The sequence below is a fragment of the Lampetra fluviatilis genome, chromosome 1 (assembly GCF_964198595.1).
Source record: "Lampetra fluviatilis chromosome 1, kcLamFluv1.1, whole genome shotgun sequence".
Lineage (NCBI taxonomy): Eukaryota > Metazoa > Chordata > Hyperoartia > Petromyzontiformes > Petromyzontidae > Lampetra > Lampetra fluviatilis.
This window is the reverse complement of record NC_136275.1, coordinates 39,860,289-39,878,539: the sequence shown is the minus strand read 5'-3', so window position 1 is coordinate 39,878,539 and position 18,251 is coordinate 39,860,289. Positions and strand designations below refer to the sequence as shown.

Sequence of the window (18,251 nt, the reverse complement as noted above, 5' to 3'; positions counted from 1 at the left end):
CCGGTTGATAAACATCGTCGCTGATGTTTGTTTGATGGTGCGTGAAGCGGGCAAGGAAACTCGTGGTCGCCGCATTTTGTAGTAGCGCAGCGCGATAAACCGCTAGACGACCGCCTCCCCTCCACGCACATCGACACAACTCCACCCCACGCTCCACTCCACTCGCTGCTGCAGCTGCTGCTCGGTCTGCTGCCTCTACCGGCGGTGGCCGAGCGAGCAACAGATTCGAGGGAGACTTTTGACCCCGAGCCGTCGACGCCGCTCTCGCAGCTTGGAGGCGCATGCGCGTGGAGCCTGCCGCCTGTGTCTCCACCACAGCCACCACGACTCGGAACCCACAGCCACCGCGGCGTGGAAACCGCACGAACCTCACTCCTCCTCCTCCCTCCCTCCGTCTCGGAGGAGGAAGAGGAAACACGCCTTCGTCGTCATGCAGGCAGCGGCGAGCGAACCGAGCGGCAGGATCGCGCGTGTGACCAGGCTAGAGAGCTTTAGCGCCTCGCACAGGCTGCACAGGTGAGCAGCGGCGTTGACAACGGGACGAAGGGGGGACCCGCTTTGCTTGCTTATTGTTGGGGGTGTGGGAGATGGCTGCGTCGAAACGTGGGTTCGCCTGTTGCGTGTGCGCTCACAGTAACCACGTGTCAGCACGCCTCCTGCTGCTGCTGCTGTACCCCTTCAGTGTCGTGTGGCCCAGGCAAGGACGACGGCGATGTGAGCTGCGCGTTGCGTCGAGGGCATTAAGCGGGCCACGTGTGTGGCGACTGGCGGAGCGGGGAGGGCTTTAACCAACGCGCGTGCGTCGTGTGGACGGGGTCAGTGAGCGGGGTTGTGAATGTTGTGGATTTTAACACGTAGGAGTGTGGATGTTGCTCTCCAACACGCAACCCGGGTGAGCCGTGCTCGTAACCAATTGGTACGTCCCTTCTTCTTATCTGTATAAAGGGACATTTGTGAATGTGTGTCTGTTCGAAATGTTCAGCGTACTTCCCGACATGCAGCAAACTTTAACTTGAAATTTGGCATGTGGGTACTTTCCAGACTACACAATGCAAAACGTATTAAAATAGACTTGTATTTTGGGGGGGGGGGCGCAATAATGGATATATTTTACACGGCAAGTGAGCGATGACGTCACATTTGTCATGTCACCTGCATGCGGCAGCGTCACGCAGTGTGCCTGCTAACGTCACAGTGTGCCTGATGACGTCACACAGTGTGCCTGCCGACGTCACACAGTGTGCCTGCCGACGTCACACAGTGTGCCTGCCGACGTCACACAGTGTGCCTGCCGACGTCACACACTGTGCCTGCTGACATCACGCACCCCCCACCCTCCGCGTAGGCCGTGAATTAATCCAAGACAAGAATCCAAGTCTCGGGCGAAGCCGGGTAGTAAAGCTAGTTCTCCATAATACGATCCTTATGGCAGAACCCAGGGTGCCAAATAATACAAAATGGCCAAGGCAATTAAATGTGTTATTTCTGGAACACTATTTTTGTCCAGGCGTGTCGTTAACTCCGCGACTGGGGTACCAATCAATCCGAAATCAGTGCCACTCCGCGATGTCGAAACGCCAAACATCAGCATAACAAAATCCGTTTTCGAAAACTTCAACTTTGAATCGTGCATCGTGAACAGCTCGTCGAGAGGAGTCGATTGCCGCACCATCAACAGACTAAAAATTACTGCATCACGGACATTATGCGAGAGCCGAGTACTATGGTACTATGGTACCCCGGCGTATCGCCATAAGGTTAATATGGGGGGGGGGGTTAGATGGCGTAAATATATTAATGTGTCGTTAAACCCGCCACCACCCGACACAGCTAATTAGTAAGCTTTGTCACGAAAACAGACCGTGCCAATTAACGTGACTAGTTCAGCACACACTTTTATATTTACGCGATCTAACCCTACCCACCCCCCCCCAAAACACCACAAAAGTTATTGATGATATTGGTGATCTTGATGATATTGGTCGCGAAATCCGACGTGGTACAACCGACGGGGTGTTTGTTGGCCGTGCCCGCAGTCACGCACTCGCAGCACGCTCCCTCCCGCTCACTGGCCGTGAAGGGTGATGGGAAATAAATAATAGGCGACGTTTCGGGCAAGCGGCCCTTCGTAGCAGAGACCCCCCCTCCCCCCTCCTCTGCTATGAATAAAGGATATCGGCGATGATGAAGGGCCGTTTCATGAAACGTCGCCTATTTCGCTGTGCACGCCTATCGTGTGTTGTTTTTTTGTATTATAACTTTCTGACCCGCCCCTGAAAAAACAAAGAGCTTCATAGCTCATCGGATTTCTCCAGGCTAAAGAAATGTTGTGATTATGTGGCCTTCAAGGCAGTGTCATTGACGAACTTGTTGAGTTTGGTTTTCGTTATCAGTTCATTTTTGGGGTTGGATGGACGTGGGTTAAATGTCAGCCTTGAACTCTCTAACCCTTCACCACCCAACACGGCCAATCGAGTCACGCGGGCAATCGTGCCGCTTGTGGTTTAGTGCCACTGCCAAATCGGCGTCACGAAAGGAGGCTCCTGCTCTAACAAGCCACGCACACACGGGGGACCAGCCCAAGCTATCGGGGACAATCCATCACGTGACGTTTACCCGTTACAGTTTTTGTGACAGCCTCCCCCGCGAGAAGAGATTTGCAAGCACGCAGAACGAGGGTGAAATCAACCTAAACTATATTTCCGAAGGTAAACACAAAAAAATCCCGAGCCAATTGAACGGTGCAGTGAATGACACCCCACTGCCGCGTGGTGTCTTTCAGTTGATTCCCAGAGTTGGAGTTGTACATCTCTTCGCGGTGGAAGCTCTTTGTGAATTGAAAGCTTGCACCCGCATTTCTGGAGGAACAGGACTGTGTCTTGACCCCACAGTGCGGCACGTGGAGTGTAGTTGCGGTCCTGGTGTGGCCACGGGGTAGATTTGTGCAGGCCACGTAATAGTCGGTGGGAAGCCACTGTGCCCGTCTATTATGTGGTTCATGTCTGGATCAGTGGTCCCCATCCTTTTTGGACTCGTGCACCAGTCAACCCTCAACTTGTTTTCGCAGACAACCATGCACCAACATCATTAAACCCCACTCTAGATCGCTGTGTCTGCGGATGCGCCGTGGTCAACATCCCACAGCCTTACGGCCCACAGGCTGAGAATGACAGCTCAGGATTTAATCCAAGTTTGAGAGAGTTGTGCAATATTAATTGTGCTGTGTTAATGTCAAAACAGCAAACGCAAGTCATTATTAAAAGTACAAAAACCGAACAACATTGCCTTAAAATGGGTAAAGTATATACAGTAACAGGTGATGATTTCGACATGCCCCTAGCACATAGATTACACAAAGTAGCTTCACTTTGTAACCAATTGCAATGTCAATCAACGCTAAAATATAGATGGCATAATAGTGACAACCCTGGACTAATGATCTGCTGAACATTGGATAAACATCGGTAGCCATGTGTTCTCTGACCAAATGCCAGTGTCGTGCCAACTTCAAGCAAATTATACTATTTATATTGGCCCAAAATACAACCATAATGCATCCAACAATGGCCCAGTTATGCCGGTTGGGTAAGGAGTCGTAGAGACGGGAGCACACACTGATATTTGGAGAGAGACGTAGATTTCAACCTGGCCAGAGGAAGACAAATGGGGCCAACAAAACCCCATTCCCACCAACCCCCTTAAAACTCCTTACGAATATAAAACTGCGGCCTCATACAGCCCCACGAATTCACGTTCACCACTGGCCACGTTGACTCCACGTTCCGATTGGGATGTTTTTTTCAACTGAAGCAACATTGAAATTCAGCAGCGGCGCCGCAATACAATTATGATCACGCTGTACGTAATCTCCTTTGTCGACCTCACTTGCATCTCCCTCGCCCGTTCAATTCCTCCCCACTCCCATAAGTAATCCCACTGCCCCCCCCCACTCCTCGCCTCATTTTGCCCCCCCACCCTACTCTAATTAATCCCTCCCCTCAACCCCCCTGATTCCACCCCTTAATATGCCTGCCCTCGATCTCCCTTCTGCCACTCTCCTTATTCAACCCTCTCCGCCTCTGCCATCGCTCCGCGATAGCTCACAATTAAGTCTTTTTTTTCTTAAATGTAAACAGATTAACCTCTTCCGTACGCAGTGCCGCAGTACATTGCCAAACCCTGTAAAGGCGTGGGGTGACCTTGGTAAAGCAGTGGATAGACCTTCGCTAATCGTGATGCTCATTTCAAAATGTCACATTTTACGTACGGTATTGCCGTGGGGTTTTGGTGAGCAGACTGGACTTGCAATCCAGAGGTCTCTGGTTTAAATGCCCGGTGCTTGATGCATTGGTAGACACCGCAGTTGATCGGCAGGTCACGTGTGACGAGTAAAAGTGTGGGTACCTCGTCCACGGCATCTAGCCAGCTTGGAATATGTCCACATACCCTATAGAGGGGCTTTCTAGAGCTCTCCCTAGCGGAGGCCCTTCAGGCGACAGTGGCGTGAGCAAGCAGTTACAGGGCGATGTCTGTACATCGCCTTTTTATGACACGACATCGGCTTGCAATGCGCCGCACAATATTCGCTCATTCTCGAAGAGACGGAACGACTCGGAGGCGCAAGGAACCCGCTAGGAGCCGGCTACCAACGGCTACCCAAGCTCTGCAGTCCTCAATATATTAAGGCATTACCAGCCTATGCAAGCGTATTCATACGGAAGGAAAAATGGAGACGAGTCCACGTTTTTTCTGTATGGCTTCTTGTCAATCCAGGGTATGATGGGCACCTCGATGCCAACAGAGCTCAGCAACGTGTGGCATCCACCAAACAGGCCACGTGCATAGCCACCACCGCCCCCGTTGGTGAGGTATAATGCGGTGTGCGATTGCCATTAGACAGAGGTGTTCCATTCTGTATATGGATTACTTTGATTTTGTTTATGGAAAAAGTAATGCAGCTTACTTGATGGAACGGTAGACAGCAAAAGTACGGTAACTAAAGTTGGACTGAAATGGGAACAAAAAAGTCTGATTACCATATGTGGTCATCTTCATTCTACAAGTCAGGCTGCATTTAGAAAAATCACCGTGGTGTCCACTTACGTCATTACGTTCCCTCCATCACGTAAAATATCACCTCCGGGGGGGGGGCTTGTTAGCTCATTTCAGAGTTGGCTTGCCTCGTTTTGAGAATGGAGAGGACAGAAGGCTGCTGCCACTGCTTTATGCTTTCACGGTTGTGCCGTACAGCTTTGTCCGATGTGCGTTTTCGGGGTTTGTATGAAGTGTTGTTCAGCACGACGCCAGACATTTCGGCTCTCAGCAGTCTTCTTGCTGAATCGGAATCACAATCTTTATTTATCCTGGATAAATCCTAAGATGCCCAGCAGGGTCGGGTCAGAAAGTAAAAAAAAAAAGTTCTGCTACACGTGTGTGAGTTGAACGGAACCTGATTGATTAGCAGGGCGAGTGTTCTGACGTCAGGATGCAAAGGGCAGAAATAACACAGCCTCTTGAACTGCCTACGTGCTGCATCTCGCTAGAGGATGAATGGCAAAGGCTTTTTCGCCAAGTTTTTGGACGAAAACTACCGTTAACAAATAAGGCCCATGAGGACAGGAAATGGAAGTCCATGGATAAATGAGCCAATTAATGCTGATGAACCTGTCCAAATTGAATGATTTACTATAAAGTGTGAGACTGTGGGAATGGAAATGGATGTTTAGGCTTAGCTATGAGTAGGTAAGAGATAAAGGCACAGCCCTGCAATTTGCTTGCTCATGCCACTGTTGGTGGAAGGGCCTCCGCTAGAGGAGTTATTTTGGCTCTACTATTCTACGCTGGCCGGACATCTGGCAAGAGGTGAGAGAACCCACACTTTTCCACACCACAGCCTGATGTACCCACTTAGACTGCTCAGCAGACAGGACATCAGAACATCATGAAAAAGGTCACAAACGAGATGGTGCTATTCAGTCCATCCAGCTCATTAGTGGCAGTAAATCACAGGAAGCTGGCAGGCAGCCAAAATTGCCAAGCTTTGTGCTCTGCCTATTAGAGGAGTGTGGGAAGGGGGATAGTTTCTATTTATAATCCTAATTGAGCAATTTGAGGGTATTTTTCCAATTTTGCCAAATTTGGACCATCACGTCGGCATACAATGGCCTACTCTTAGGAAAGAAAAACAAGGTGGGATCTTTAACGTCCACTGTGAAGCAGACTGGGCATATATATATTTATGGTTGTTACATGCAACGCAGTATTAATCAGGACGGCCGCTGGATTCGAACCGCCAACGCAGCTCTCCGCCGGGCAGCGTCCACCGTCGCCGCTTTTCACGCGTGGCAGAGGCCGGGGCATTGAAGAAATTTGCCAATGGTTTCAACTGCCACTCCGGGAGATCAAAACGGTTGAGCTCTGGATTGAAAGCCGTGCGCGAAAACTCTGGCTGTCGCCTGATGACGCTAGTTGTATCTACTGGCGAAACATGGCACTCGAATTGTAAATGTTGTGGGTTAACTCTCCAACACACAAGCGGTGTGCTGTACTAGTAACAAATTGGCACGTTTTGTTTACGTGACAAATCTTACTAATTGGCTGTGTCGGGTGGTGGCGGGTTTATCGACGCATTCATACTTGCGCAATCTAACCCAAAAACCTCTGATGGACAAGCCATGCGTGTCAACCGTTTCACCGGCTACGCTACGAATGGCGTGCTTTGTTTTGTATGCCCTTGCTGAGCGACAGCTGTCATATATATCCACAGAGAACGTTTTTTTGTTTTTTTACACTGCAAACCTCTGCTTGTCTGTTCAATCTCACTGCAGCCCACTGCTCTCGGATGAGGAAAACCTAAAAATATTCGGAAAGTGCAACAACCAAAACGGCCATGGCCACAACTATAAAGGTACAGTTGGAGGTTTGGGTTAATTTGCAATGCACATATTTGCCGAGATATTGCTGGGAATTACACTATATTACACGATAAACTCTGCAACATCGTGGCAGAGTAATTTTTTTCTTGTTTATGACCCACTTAATATAATTTTTTATAAGAACCTAACAAAATAGCAATTATACTGGATAGAATCTGTTATTAATTACATCAGAATTTAGCACTCGTGGTCTAGGTCTGGCTTGACGGTGTCTTATCAGTCAAAATGTTAACACGTACATTTTACGTATATTTAATATCATGACTACATCTTCTTGGTTCTTTCGGTAAAGTCACGTAGAAGGGAAATAATAAAATAATAAAAATAAAACATAATAAAATAATTCTCACGACGTTTCGGCCACAACGCAAGCAGCCGTCTTCAGACGACAGACCTGTTCTTCACCTGAGGACGGCTGCTTGCGTTGTGGCCGAAACGTCGTGAGAATTATTTTATTATGTTTTATTTTTATTATTTTATTGTTTCCCTTCCACGTGACTTTACCGAAGAACCAAGAAGATGAATCCCTGCAGTCACGAAAGCTTTAAATCTAAAATCATGATTACAATTAAATCAATTATCCAAGGGCAGATGATCCAGTTTGCAGATTAACCGTGCTTGCAATTAAAAAGTTTCTACGCGCTCCGGTTTGATTATAGCTGCTCCCCACTCATCACTGGCCCATCGCTCGGTGTACCGCATCAACCGATTTCTCGAAAAAGCAATCGAAACAGATGACACATTCTAAACAGATGACACGTCCATGCAACACATCTCAGTTTCCTTACATATTCACGTTTTCATCTGGTTCAAGCCTTCCCCCCCCCCCCCCACCGTTATCCCAGATGATTTAGATTTGACTATTATCGTGGTTATTATATATGCAAAGCCATTTTGGTTTATGAAGATTCTAATTGGTGTGGTGGGGGGGGGCTTTAAAACCAGAGACCTTTACATCATGCGCCGTGTCTTGAGCTGGAGCCGCAGGCATTATTTACTACCATTAAGACTTCCACGAGCATGTTCACATTACTCACAGTGATACTCCATTGTACAGGTTCCAAAAAACCATGCCACGAAAAGGCATTGAAATAAGCAACCTTTCTGATGGCATATCACACTTAGCTTACACACGAGATGTAAAGCTGATAATAGGTTCTAGATTTGAAGCTTTCGTGACTGCAAGGATTCATATTCTTAGGTTTTTTTCGGTAAAGTCACGTAGGTAAAACATTATTTTACTTTCATTAATTTTAATGTTTTGCCTACGTGACTTTACCGAAAAAACCTAAGAATACTGATAATAGGTTTTTTCCCCTTTTTTTTGTAAAAGGTTTCAGTTTGGTGTTTTAACATCTTAACACCTGTTTTGTTGCCAGAAAAAAGGGGAAAAACCTGTTATCATATTTTGGTACTGGCAAAGGAGGTCCCATGATGTAGATGTAAAGCTGTTTTAGTTTTTTCACCCAGCGCAAAGCACAAATTGTCAACTTGTGTGGCCTAATTCTCTGCTGTTGTAGAATCACACGTAAAAAAACTACAATTAGCCAAGGCCCCTTTTAATATTTGTTTCATCTGTGACTTTCCACGATTTTTTCCCGCAAAAACGTGGGAGTGAATTTGCGGTATAACCCCGTGTTACAATACGGTTCCCCATGCTCACCCCCCACACTGCTGTGGATAAGAGCAGCTTGATTGTTTTTCCAACGCAATGAAAATTAGAATATTGCATTGTGAATTTGGAACTTCTTTCGCACCATACGTAGCCAACCGTGCTAATTGGATGTGCAGGGGAAGGACAACAAAATAAACACAAAAAACAGTTCTAAAGAAATTGGTTTTAAATCTAGATTTAAAAGTACAGAACTCCTGTAATATCAGAACGAAGACCACATTTATGCAGAGTATCGTTTTTTGCCAGGGTGATAGACCAAAAATTTAACAAGTAGTTAAAATACTGTATAGATCCCTCTGCTCAAAATTATTTTTCAGTTAATGAGCATTAAATTTCGATATAAAACTTTCGTGACTGCAGGGATTCATATTATTGTTTTTTCCGGTAAAGTCACGTAGAAGGGAAATAATAAAATAATAATTAAAAATGCTTTCTTTTATTTTAATGAGCATTGTTTGTTTTTTTCAGTTGAAGTCACTGTGCGTGGAAAGGTAAGTGATAACAACAATATAATAATTTACAGACCTCCTGTCAAATTTCTGCTGGATTGATGCCACGTTGTGAGGGGCATTATTTGTGTGTTTGACCATATTTCACCAAGCTAGTCAATATGGGTTGGTGATGTGGGATGCCCAGGACGGTTCAGATTGTCACTCGCCACCGATGCCAGCCGTGACCGGGAATTGATATCAGAATGCCGGGTTCACAGAACAGTGCGCTAACCACGATGCCACTGCTCTATCCATCACATTCATAACCGGGCTGCTTTACAGCTCCATGAACTGTGTGCTTGAAGAACCCCACAGTGGTTGGTGGGCACCTGGGTGCGAGTCGGGTATCTTTACCAAGCCGCAGCGACCTGCGTGGTGAAATGTGGTCGCATATCTTTCTCCCAATGACAGTGCAGCCTGCAGCTGATCGAACCGTAAGCGTGACGCGTGGTAGATGTACGAGTAAGCGATAAATTGCAGGATACCTTGATTTGACGATTGTTACATACAATGCATGGACTCCATCTGATAATTAAATCTGGCGAAAGCAAGATTTGTGGCTATCGCCTGATGAAGCTTGTTTTTAATCACTGGCGAAACGTCGTATTCAAATTGTAAATGTTGTGGGTTTACTCTCCAACAAACCGGTGTGCTGTACTTGTAACGAATTGGCACATTTTTTTTACGTGACAACCCTTACTAATTGGCTGCGTCGAGTGGTGGCGGGTTTAATGACACATTTATGCACTCTAACCCGAAAAACTGTCATGGATTATATTGGTCGTGAAAGCGAACGTGTTAAATTAAATCCTTGCTGAACTGCTGGCTCCTGTAGTCTGCATCTCCCTTCTCCAGTCTGAGGCCCCTGGCCCTGTTTAAGTCCAGGCTCAGGTCTTCCCCATCGAACTCGCAGAAGTTATTGAAAGAAATACATTTGGAGATAATCGCCATCAATGATGGCGAGGAGGAAAGGGGAGAACTCCAGACTCGTGAAGTACGGCAGCCCTCTGACCTCACGGAGGGAGAGTCTCTGGTCGTTATAGAGGAGGATAATGATGATTCTAAGTCTCTGTGTGAATCAAACATAGATTTTTCGGGTTCAAGAGTTGATTGGATAGAGTTCCCAGCTCGCATTAAGGCCTGTCAGAACACGTGGCAATGTACAACACTGTGAATGATTTAAGAGCAACCACATGTATTTTTTTTTTATTATCATTGACATACATTATTGGCAAGTGCATTCTCATGTTCAGTTTCTCCTTTGTTTAGATTGACCATGCCACCGGAATGGTCATGAACATTGTTGACTTAAAAGAGGCTATGCAAGTGAGTATACTGTAGTCCGGTAATATTTTACACTTTTATTTTAAATCATCAGCAGTCATTATTCATTCCACTGCTGGATATGAAGGCCTTTCTAAGCCGTCGCCATCCCTCACAGTTGCTCGTGGTGTCGTAGTTACCACGCTGGAGTTGCCATCCAGAGGTCGTTGCTTAGAGCACGTCTATTAAACCCCCCTGCACACTCTGCCCCTTGTGGTGGGATAAAATGTGAGTACTCTCACCTCTTCCGAGACGTCTTGCCAGCGTGGAAGAGTAGGCCAAAAATACCTTCTAGGGGTGCTCTCTCGAACCCTCTATCGTTGGTGCCCCTTCTGCCAGCATTGGTGTGAGCGGGCAGTTGCAGAGCTACACCTTTTACCTATGTAGTGACATATATAGAGTCACTCTAGTGAAGAGTGGACTGTATGTGTAAAGCCTTTCTATAACGCCAGAGTGAGTATGGCATGGAAGGGCTCCCTAGGGTGCATTGTCCTGGTAACAGTGAGAGAGAAATCGGCTGAGGACATGACAGTCTGGGTGAACCCGAGAGGGCATGTGAACGGACAAGGTGGCAAGGGGGGCCCAAAAGGAGGGGAGAGGGACACGTGATGTAGTGCCCAGAGTCTTCGGGAAGGATTTGGAAAGGGGCGTGGCCAAGGGTGAAGCCCAGCCACGCTGCGGCCCATAAAGGCCGAGTCCCAAGGCCCCGATCGGGGCTGTCCAGAGGTCGCAAACGGGTTTTGATTCCTTACCCACCGTACCCGTACCCAGCCGCACCAGGGTCGCAAACGGGTACCCGTACCCGTACCCGGCTGTACCCGTACCCTACCCGTAACCGGCCGGGTACGGGTAGGGTACGGGTATCGGGTACCTGATTGCGACCTCTGGGATGAAGCCATGTTGCAGGCACGGGTGGGTTGATTCTAGGAACTTGAATTGTGAGAAGAGACAAGACGTTGGGAAATGAGTGACAAACAGTTACTCACCAGTGACTCACGGTCTACCCATACCCAGCTGCACCAGGGTTGCAAACGGCTACCCGTACCCGGCCGGTTACGGGTAGCCGGGTATCGGGTAGGGTACGGGTATCGGGTACCCGGTTGCGACCTCTGGGGCTGTCTCTGGGAATGGAACCCGCCGGGCTACGTCTTTGATCTTCGGTCTTCGCGCACAGCACCGTGGACCAGCCAGTGTGTTAACTGACCTGGTCCGAGAATATAGTTACCCTGCTGTGTTCAGAATTAACGCGTTGCCTCCAAGTTCGAGTGTGCGCCTCTGTGGAACCCACTACACCTATATAATGGTTTCAGTGTACTAACCTGCAATGTTTTTGGCTTGTCTGCAGGAAGCTATAATGAACCCAATGGACCACAAAAATTTGGACAAGGATGTGCCTTATTTTAAAGATGTTCCAAGGTAATGAAATATTCACATTAGCCTTGTAATAGTGTAAGTGCATGCACACGGTATAATATTTTTGCGAGATGGCACAAGTGCTGTTTGTACATTAGCTCTTAAGTAACCATGGATATCAGAAACTGATTAAAGGCCATTTAATGCATGCATGCGTCTACATAAAAGGAATGGATGAAATGAATGTGTTCTGTTTCATGCATTCAAATATGGAATACATTATCTTGGTGGCTCTTGTTTTAAAACTAGGTGTTTAATAAAACATGGGGTGTTTTTTTTTTTCTTAGTCCTGTAGCTGAGAGATGTGTGCCCTCTGCAGTGCAGTACTTCCCATGTATTGTGACTCGGGTTGCTACCTCTTGAGGTACAAAAAGCCGGGACATGTCATGCAAAGACGATAGAATATTCCCAGTATCAGAAGACGGGAGAGGGACCTGTCAACATGTCATCCTGAGTGGTGCATTATTAGGCAACTGACAAAAATGAAAATTTTATTGTGCCAGGAAGACATGTGTGTGTGTGTATATATCTCTCTCAACACGGCTTCCTCAAAAAGGGGACAATCTTGGAAAAACCAGGACAGGTGGCAACCCTAACTTGTGACACTGCGGTAGTGCCCAGTGGCAGTTTGAACATTTCTCTTCGTGTTTTAAATTGACAGCACGACTGAAAACGTGGCGGTGTTTGTCTGGGAGAACCTGCGGAAGCTTCTGCCGGAGGGCTCTCTCTTTGAGGTGAAAATCCACGAGACCGACAAGAACGTGGTGGTCTATCGCGGCGAATGAGCCGTGTCGTGCCACAGCCTCGAAGCAACTCTGCAGACGCCGCGACTCCCCCCTGGCCCCCACACTGAGCACACACACACGCAGCGCACACGCAGCGCACACACGCAGCGCACACACGGAGTGTCCTGGCGGGGGATTGCCTGACACGACGGGTTTTCATCCGAGGAGGAAAGTCCCACGGTTTCCTGGTGCCAGGAGATTGGCCGACCCTCACAGGACAGGTCACATTGCGGTTCACCGGGCCAACCGCAATGAGTCATTCACGACATCAGGAGGGGCTGGAGTGGAATATTAAGCCAGAAGAGCAGACCATGAGGTCAGGGGATCACGGCGCCATGACCCCCCCGACCCCCATACCGAATAAACGCTCGCAGGGTGTATATTCGCCAGCCGGGCGTCATTCCGGATTAACAAGGGTAATAAATAAATGGGCTGTAATCACAGGTAGGCGCACAATTGGCCGCGCGGTACAACGAGACCCCGGGTTTTGTAAGTGAGGGTGAAGATTAAATAAAAGCGTGTAAAAAAGGAGCCCGAGGCGACTCCTGAGGCACGGGCGCGCGTTAAAAGATAATCGTCCAATCTTAATTTTAGAACTTTCGTGACTGCAGGAATTATTATTTGGTTCTTTCGGTTAAGTCACGTCTAAAGATAAAATAATAAATTAAATTAAATAATAGAATACGACGTTTCGATTGCAACACAAGCAATCATCATCAGGTATAATGAAATAGCGACATAAAATCTAACCAGAAAACTATAGACAGACATACTAGCAGACAGATATTACCAAGATACATAGCGAGAGCAACACAGGTAACAGAGAGGGGTGATCGTCTCTGTGTGGTGGCCTTAAATAGACAGAGGGGGGGGGCGGAGGCAGAGAGAGGGAGGGGGGTTAGAGAAAAATTAGCATATCAATTGGTGCTGCAAGAACGATTACACGGCAAGCAAGCCTGAAAATCAGGAGAAAGACACACTAAAATTAAATAACCTAGTAAAATATCGAAATGTAATGTAATACAACACAGAGGGTCGGTCAACACACAATTAACGCATAGCCTGGTTGATTACGTATTTCAAAGATTGCTAAGTTAGAATTTGAGTGTGAACATTCTAAAGAGGACACAGGCAGAGAAAACAAGTCGCCAGAGAGAGAGAAAAAAAAGATAAGCTTAAAACTTCCCCGTAGAAGTGGTTCAATCTTAATTTTAGAACTTTCGTGACTGCAGGAATTATTATTTGGTTCTTTCGGTTAAGTCACGTCTAAAGATAAAATAATAAATTAAATTAAATAATAGAATACGACGTTTCGATTGCAACACAAGCAATCATCATCAGGTATAATGAAATAGCGACGTAAAATCTAACCAGAAAACTATAGACAGACATATTAGGAGACAGATATTACCAAGATACATAGCAAGAGCAACACAGGTAACAGAGAGGGGTGATCGTCTCTGTGTGGTGGCTGAAGCCTGCAATGTCCGAAGCAAAAAAAAATGCGCGAGAGCCTCGTTCTTCGCACGATTGTCATTCGCCGAATGATTTTATCGCGTGACTTTTAGACAGAGCACCAGGTACGTACAGTCTTGTGATGTATTGAAAATGTTGTACTGTGTTTAATGATTTTTTTACACACTTTTATTTAACTAGCTCTGTTTATATTTTTTCAAATCTTTGACGCTTAATGTCTTCGGGTCTACGAAGCCTAAACGAGCTGACATTTTTATGTTCTTGGTTCTTTCGGTAAAGTCACGTAGAAGGGAATTAAATAAAATTGTATTATTTCCCTTCGACGTGACTTTACCGAAAGAACCAAGAATATGAATCCCTGCAGTCACGAAAGCTTTAAATCGAGAGCTGACATTTTGTACACAGACTCGCTGTCTCGCGTGGCAATTCAAGGTTTCATTATTGTTATTATTTTATTATTAAGGACACAGACCCCTCTGTGTTATACTTAACACGTTTTAGAACACTGATGTGGGGCCTGAAGCGAAATGCTGCGTCAAATCGCCGGCACGATCACCTGCAAACCTTTAGCGTTACGGCTAGAAAGGGCCATTCTGGCAAATTGGAAAGACCACGAAAGCCCCATTTGTGGAAGCAGTGGCACTGCACCCTTCTTGCCCTTGCGCGAACAGAACATTTAAGCCACAAGCAGCTTAGAGGCAGGGAGCGGGAGCTCGAAAACAGGCGTATGAAAGTTCATGCAAGGGCAATTGTGCATAAAACGTCTTGTTTTTTTCACCCTCAAATGCTCCTTAATAATAACAATATAGGCCAAAGTGAATGGCTTGAAACCAAAGACTCGGCTCAACATTGAGCAAGCTCAGCTCCACTCGGCAAGACATCGGTGAACAGTTAAGTAATTTCCATCGAATTCCAAACTGGTATCGCTTCTTTACATAGCAGTCTGCACTTGCTGGCAAGCGGTTAATTTAATCGCCTTTAAATGAGCACATTGACCAGATTGGACCTGCACATCTTTTAATTTGGACACTGCATTAAGAACGATTTCCCAAGGGCATTGGGACGTGGCCCATGGAACCGCCGCAGACAACAGCGATCTAGGGTACTATTAATGTTGGTAAAAGTATTGTCTGTAACACGGTGGTCCGTGTGCATCCTTTTTAAAGCGATCAGCAGTTCCGGAAAGGTTGGCAACCATTTCCAGACATGTCTGCTTGTGTGTCTGTCTATAGTTTTCTGGTTAGATTTTTGTTGCTATTTCTTTTATACGTGATGATGATTGCTTGTGTTGCAATCGAAACGTCGTAGTATGCTATTATTTATTTTATTATTTTATCTTTATACGTGACTTAACCGAAAGAACCAAAGAATAATTCCTGCAGTCACGAAAGCTCCAAAATTGAGATTAAAACCCCTAATATCTGCGACCCTGTCATGAGTAAGGATATTTATTTGGCAAGAGGAGTTTTCTTTTCATTCTTCAAGCAACTTAGTATTTATTTGCAATAATCGTGAATAATAGGATTATTTTTCCGTTAAACTGCTCGTCTGCAATGCCCCTTGCCTTGGATAATATAACACATTCCTGTGGAGGGAGCTGGTAGGAACGTTGGGTTGCTAGGTCAATGGCCAGGGTCAACGGCGGCGTGGTGTATTCCGCAAATATGCCCGACTGTGAGGGCGGGCACAAGCCGGCGTGAGTAGGTTAAACGTTGAGATTTATAAGGGCACCAAGGGGTGACCAGCCCCTCCCCACCCGGCCCCACCCCTCCCACCCCCCACCCAGCCCCACTCTCCCCACCCAGCCCCTCCCCTCCCCACCCAGCCCCTCCCTGAACGACGGACAGACGGACACAATAATCCCCTGTGGGCTGGTGTAACCAGGAGGTTCCTACCAGGATGAATCGTTGTCATAGTCAATGTGTGTTGCTGTCAGCTGCACAATGGATAAAGCGCAGGATACTGGGGAAGTGGACACAGCAGACTCCCACCAGCATGCTTTGAACATTGCACAACGCATCATTTTGCAAAACACATTGAGCAACTCGATGTTACGCCGGCCCTGCCACTCGCCTTAACGGCAAAGTTTGGCAAATGTGCAGTGTTTGCACATCCCTGCTGCAGTCCTCTGTGCTTGCTGCGCCCGGCATGCCCAGCACACATTCGCCACTCTCTGCCCGTGTGTGCACATTTCTCGATGCTAACACCACCTGCCAGGCCTTTGCTGGTGTTAGGCACGTGCCCTTTGTACCCGCATGTCAGCGCGTAAGTGTGTGTGTGCGTTTGCACATCGTTACAATTTTTTTGGGGTGATCTGTTTGGTTTCTTAATGGGAGAGCAGTTTCGATCTTCTTGAATGTTCTGTCTGTCTCTCCCTACTCTCCCCAGATTCAGAGTGCTTTGCATATATGCACTAAACATGGCCGACGTCACACTAAATATACAAACCGAGGATTTGTTTTCCTTTGGAGCCTAAACACCTAAAACGCTGTGCCACACCAAACGTGTACAACCCGCATGCCCGCCGACAAGCAGCGCTTTCTTACTGGCAGCATGCAAAACCACGAAAGGAGGGGAGGCATCCAAGCAGGGCAACGTTTGTTAAACGTTGAGCGTGTGCAGACCCCTCGAGAGGAGACTTTGAAAGTGGAAGAAAACAATAACCCGAGCAGAAACACAGTCAAATAAGTGACAAATAGCAGAAGGGCAGAGTTTTTGAAAGAAATAGGGAAGAAAGTTAGACAACACTTAACGGACGAACCAATTTTTTTTATTATATATATAAAGCAAGACAGTCACAATCTCGTCTCGCTCACTTGGTAAAGCTTCCCTTTATAACTTATTAAATTATTATCACGACCATTGGTTAATGTGCACGTGATTGCGAAGCAGATGTGATGGGCCTGAATATGCCTAGACCTGAATTTTGGTTGTCATTTGACAATAAATTGTATGACATGGTAAAATATGTAATTGTATTCGTGCATTAGGCTGTCATGATCGACCATTATTAAGTATGTCTCAAACAGTGTTATCTTGTCAATGTGACGATACTCTATTTTTCAAAATATATTGGAAAATGTTGACACGTTATGCTCATGTGATTGCTTTAAATAAATTATTATTAAATTATGAATTGAAAAGATCTGTAAAATCACCTTTAAAATGTTATTTATGTCATAATTATAACGTTTTGTGATTAAATGTGCAATTATGATTAAATGTACGATTAAAAAAATGCTATTATTTCAAGTGGTACCTGTAAACTTTATTTACTGATTTAGCCGGGCGGTGGTGGCTATGCACGTTACCTGTGATCCAGCCCTGTGGAGCAAGTGAGGTTCGGTGGATCACACGAATGTCTGAAACTCCCTGGACCTCAGGATGAAATGTTAACCTCAGGATGAAAATATGGGTGGGGAGGGAGGGGCTGGATGGGGAGAGGCTGGGTGGGGAGGGGCTGAGTGGGGGGTGGGGCTGGATGTGGAGGGGCTGGTCACCCCGTGGTGCCCTTATAAAACTCAACGTTTAACCTACTCACGCCGGTTTGTGCCCGGCCCCACAGTCGGGCATATTTGCGGAATACACCACGCCGCCGTTAACCCTGACCATTGACCGAGCAACCCAACGTTCCTACCAGCGCCCTCCGCAGGAATGTGTTATCCTCGATGGACCAAAATTAGTTCAAAGCATTTTCACTTTTAAACAACATTTCTCTCTCCCGCCGAAACAGTCACGTGGGACCATTTTAAGGCACTTCCACAGGACTGGAGAGGGCGGTTCTAAATATTGATGTTTCATTTATGTGTTGCACATTATCGACATTTAAGGATATATGAGAATATCCCATTCCTTTGAAATAGCCAGCTGGGTTTCATTGGCATTTGCTTGAGGATGGTTAGATAGTACTCAAAGCACTCCTCATCGTGTGCAGTCTTCATTGTTAGGTTTGTTTGTGTTGGAGTTTTTAAATCCTTTATATTAAGTTCACTTGCTTGCTTACGACCGTGCAAAGCTTTCGGTCGTTTTTTAACCCACTTCCCGTGATCCAATCGAGCTGACATTTTGCACACAGACTCGTTGTGCGTGACAATGTATTATCGTGAAAAAAAATGCAAAAATGTTACACCTTTTAGGAATTTTTTTTTTATAT

The 18,251-nt window shown here is 46.4% G+C and overlaps 1 protein-coding gene across 2 annotated transcripts; it reads left to right on the top strand.

The window, feature by feature from the left end:
* Nucleotides 1-251: 251 nt before the first annotated feature.
* Nucleotides 252-17,542, top strand: PTS (6-pyruvoyltetrahydropterin synthase). Of its 2 annotated transcripts, XM_078862791.1 has the most exons (7): nt 252-516; nt 6,828-6,907; nt 9,079-9,101; nt 10,371-10,427; nt 11,770-11,840; nt 12,499-12,571; nt 16,487-17,542. In XM_078862791.1, the coding sequence occupies exons 1-7, from the start codon at nt 431-433 to the stop codon at nt 16,580-16,582; spliced, it is 486 nt and encodes a 161-aa protein (XP_078718917.1). In that variant the 5' UTR covers nt 252-430; the 3' UTR covers nt 16,583-17,542. The 2 variants fall into 2 exon arrangements, with proteins under 2 accessions (XP_078718917.1, XP_078718926.1); XM_078862800.1 differs by lacking the exon at nt 16,487-17,542 and having other exon boundaries at nt 256-516; nt 12,499-14,679.
* Nucleotides 17,543-18,251: the final 709 nt, after the last annotated feature.

Bases quoted from the DNA above. Each gene is read 5' to 3' on its own strand.
- PTS (XM_078862791.1), top strand. From the start codon at position 431: ATGCAGGCAGCGGCGAGCGAACCGAGCGGCAGGATCGCGCGTGTGACC. The intron at 9,102-10,370 runs GTAAGTGATAAC...TCCTTTGTTTAG, and splicing joins AAGTCACTGTGCGTGGAAAG to ATTGACCATGCCACCGGAAT. The intron at 10,428-11,769 runs GTGAGTATACTG...GCTTGTCTGCAG, and splicing joins ACTTAAAAGAGGCTATGCAA to GAAGCTATAATGAACCCAAT.